The 3681-nt window shown below is 50.1% G+C and overlaps 1 protein-coding gene across 2 annotated transcripts in view; it reads left to right on the forward strand.

Annotated features, from left to right (window-relative positions):
* YARS1 (tyrosyl-tRNA synthetase 1) overlaps window positions 1-1377 on the forward strand; it is a 30515-nt gene extending 29138 nt beyond the window's left edge. For both annotated transcript variants that reach the window (XM_082832903.1, XM_082832904.1), the window contains one exon: window positions 544-1377. In XM_082832903.1, the coding sequence (XP_082689029.1) occupies window positions 544-654 (111 nt within the window). In that variant the 3' untranslated portion in view covers window positions 655-1377. The remainder of the gene's footprint in view (window positions 1-543) is intronic.
* Window positions 1378-3681: the final 2304 nt, after the last annotated feature.

Below are 3681 nucleotides of genomic sequence, written 5' to 3' on the forward strand. Positions count from 1 at the left end.
GCCCCGCAGCATGTGGGATCTTATTTCCCTGACCAGAGATCGAACCCGCATCCCCTGCATTGGAATGCAGATTCTTTACCACTGGACCACCAGGGAAGTCCCTCTTCTTTTTTTTTTTTTAATTTAACTTTAGGCCTCAAAGATTTCCCCATCTTCTTAAATACTGAGGGGCGGGGGAGAACCATACACACACACACACACATATACATACATATATACAGTATTATATCATAATGATCATAATTTACCCCAAACCTTATTAGACATTGAGGTGGTTCTCAGTTTTTCACTCTTAGAATGCTACGATGGATGTCCTGGTACCTAGTTCTTTGTATTTATTCATGATTATTTTCTACAACTAAATCCCTAAAATGGACTTCCCTTAGGCAAAAGACAGAAATACCTTGAAATGAAAGCTTTTCGCAAACTGCCCTCTTAGAGAAGTTGAGTCAATTTACACTACTAGTAGTATAAGAGTCTTTGTTTTCTTGTAGTCTTGCCACCATCACTATAATCACTTTTGTTGTTGTTTTTCTTGTCCAGGCTGACTTCAAAATTTCTGAGGAGTGCATCGCACAGTGGAAGCAAACCAACTTCATGACCAAGCTAGGGTACATCTCCTGTAAATCACTGAAAGGGGGGAACATCAGCTAGCCAACCTGGCGTCTTCCTCCCTTCTCTCATCATCCTGAGTCATCTGCTGTCTCCTTAATTTGCTCCATCCATCATCTGCTTACCCATCTCCCAGGACACTGAAGCAGGAAATTTGGGACTCTGTGAGGTGCAAGACTCGGTGAGGTGCAGCTCAGCCTCCCCAGGATCCAGGATCATCCTGTCTGGCTGCAGGGAAAGGCTGACACTCCCGGGTAGTGATGAGCACGGGGCAATGCAGGGAGTGCAGCCCTACCTTCTTCCCTTGGCAGCTGACCTGACAAATCCGGTTTCAATATGATGTTAACTCAGAAAAAGTTTATGCCATAATCCTTGTAACTGGAAAAATATTGGTTTCCAGTTTTCTTAGCGTTATCCCAGCAGCTATGCCTCTGGCTGGGATCTGGTGCCTGAACTGGGCTAATTACAGCCTCTCCCCAACAGGAAACTGTGGGATTTGAAAAGGGAAGGGAAGGGAAAACAGAGAACCTAGTGGTCTACCAAGTGGTTGGCACCTTTCCCGAATGCTTGCCAACCCTGAGGCTTGTCGCTGGGGGCAGAGCCTGCCCCAGGACTCCTGGATTGCCCTTTGATCCTGCTGGGGGGACACTCCCTAAACCAGCTGCGTGTTATTGGACGGCACAGCCTGGTTCTTTCTTCAGGGAGGGTGCGGTGCTTCTCCATAAGGCATCTCAATCAGGACCACTAAGCATCATTGTCATAAATTCAAATGTCTGAACAAGGGTGTCTGGACAGGACCTGTCTGTGAGCTGCACCATCTCAGGAAAGGAGAACACAGTGTGTAGCAGCTTCTGGGCCCCTCACCCAGCCTCGGGCTGTTTGTATCTTGGACTTTTGACCCTGTAATGGGAGCGGGGGTGGACTAGGCTGGATGGCAGACACCTTGACTTCCCCTTTAGCAGTGTTAAAAAGAAGAAGCTCACTTTAGGGTCCAGAACATTGTCCCTTCTAAATGTGGGCCCAGACCATGACCTTGACCCACCCCATTAAGAAGCAGCAGCCACAGCCAAGTTTTAATCATTTAATTAATTAACATCTTCGAATGAAACCCACACAGAGCTTTTTCCATGTGTATCACTCCAGCTTCAGAGCAGAGGGAATAGATTGTTTGTATAGACATATCAAAGACTCAGAAACTTAAAGAAATATATATATATATATGTGTATGTGTATATACATATATATATATGTGTATACACACACACACACGCACACACTCACACTTCTCTAACATTTTTATGGAAATTAAAAATCAGAGGCTTTTGGTCTCCATGTGCACTAGGGCAAGCTCATTTACCCAAGAGGACAAAAGGATTTGCCTCTTGGAGGTCCTCCCTTCTCCTTTCTACTCTGTTCCACCCAGTGGGAAAACAAGCTCAGAGGAGTCTTAACTGAAGACAAGGGGCTCCAGTAACATAGGAAGGGGAAGGAAAGAAACACAGAAGGTGGGCTCCCTCCTACCTCCAGCAGCTCTGAGGCTGCTGCCAGGGCCTGGTGCCATGGAAGCTTTGGCCTGGTCCTGGTTCCTGGTTCCCGGTTCCCGGTTCCCGGGGGGTTGAATCAGGAGCTCTGAGCAGAGGAGGGCTTACTGACTGTCCTCTTTCCCCAACTCACTGGGCAGGCACAACACATACCCAGCAGCAGCTCTCCATTACCCAAAGGGCAGGGAAGAACATTGGTTTATAGCTACAGAGAGAAGAGAATAGTGAGAGAGGGCCATAGGAACCTGGGATCTCAGACCACATCCCCTGTGTTCCAGCTCTTTTTCTGGGAGGGGGTCAACCTCTCTCCTGGGTGGAGGAGAAGCAGCTAAAAGCAAGGTCCCTTGCCCGGCTCAAGCCTGAGTCACCGTTGAGGAAAGAGGATCAAGACAGAAGGGGTGACCTGGTGACAGCCATGCTGCAGTGGAAGGAGGCACTAGGGCCACCCCCGTGGAGCCACCGGGGCCAGTGAGGAAACCAGCTTACCGAGATAGGTGGCACAGGTTGAAAGTGGGAAGGTCAGCAAAATTCCTGGAGGAGAGATCAGTAGCAGAGGCTGATGTCTAGGGGGGAACCACCCAGCCCGCCCCTAGGAGCGCCGAGTTCCCCCTCATTGACTAGGGAAGAGTCTGTCATAGAATGCACCTTTGGCTTCCCATCCTGTCACTCAGCGTCAGCTCTCCCCAGTGGAACCACCTGTGCTGAAAGGCAGCTGCAGAAAGGACATGCTCAGAGCAGAGTAAAGGTCAGAGGATATAATCCATAGGGCCGGGTCTGGGCCCACTGCCCAAATAGGCTCTTCCCTGCCAGACCCACCCCTCCATCCATGTCCTCAGTACTTCCTGTCGAGCTGACAGGAACCCAGCTTTGCCATGGCCTGCGGCTCCGGCCTCTGAAGAGTCGTGCCCACCCACCCCAACCTGATCAAGTAAAACAGGGCCAAGTGCCCCATGATGTGACTCTCTACTCTGTTCTCCCACTCTCTCAGGACAGAGAGAGCCTGTGGACCTCCCCTCTGGTTCTTTCTCCCCCACCCATTTGGGCCCTGGCAGTCTCCCACTTCCTGTCCCCTGCATGGAGCACCTGGCAGAACCAGAAGGCAGGAGGCTGGTTGGTGGTAAGTTGAGGCACAGGAGGGCTAACCCCCACTGCACCTTTTGTGCTTTGGAATTCCACAGCCCCACTCCTGCCTCCAGCCTGGAGAAGCCTGTGGGAATACAATGACTTGCCTACCTCCAAGAACTAAAAGTTGCAAACTGGATCGGAGGAGGGGGACAGATTAGTCCCAGCCATGGGCTGGCTACTGGGGACTGATGCTGCTGCCATGTAAACAGGCCCCTGGAATGTGGCTTCGCGGGCCCTGGAGGATGGACATGCAGCCACTTTTCAAAAGTGCTTTGATTCTGGACTACAGCATGTGCATGATTTGGACATTTAAAAAAAAAAGGAAAAAAAAAAAAACCTCAAGTGAGGTGTTCTGTTCCCAATTCTGTGGCCTTGAGGCCAGCAGGGGGCACAGACACCCACT

The sequence above is a fragment of the Leucopleurus acutus genome, assembly GCF_964270905.1.
Source record: "Leucopleurus acutus genome assembly, chromosome: 2".
NCBI classification, from domain to species: domain Eukaryota; kingdom Metazoa; phylum Chordata; class Mammalia; order Artiodactyla; family Delphinidae; genus Leucopleurus; species Leucopleurus acutus.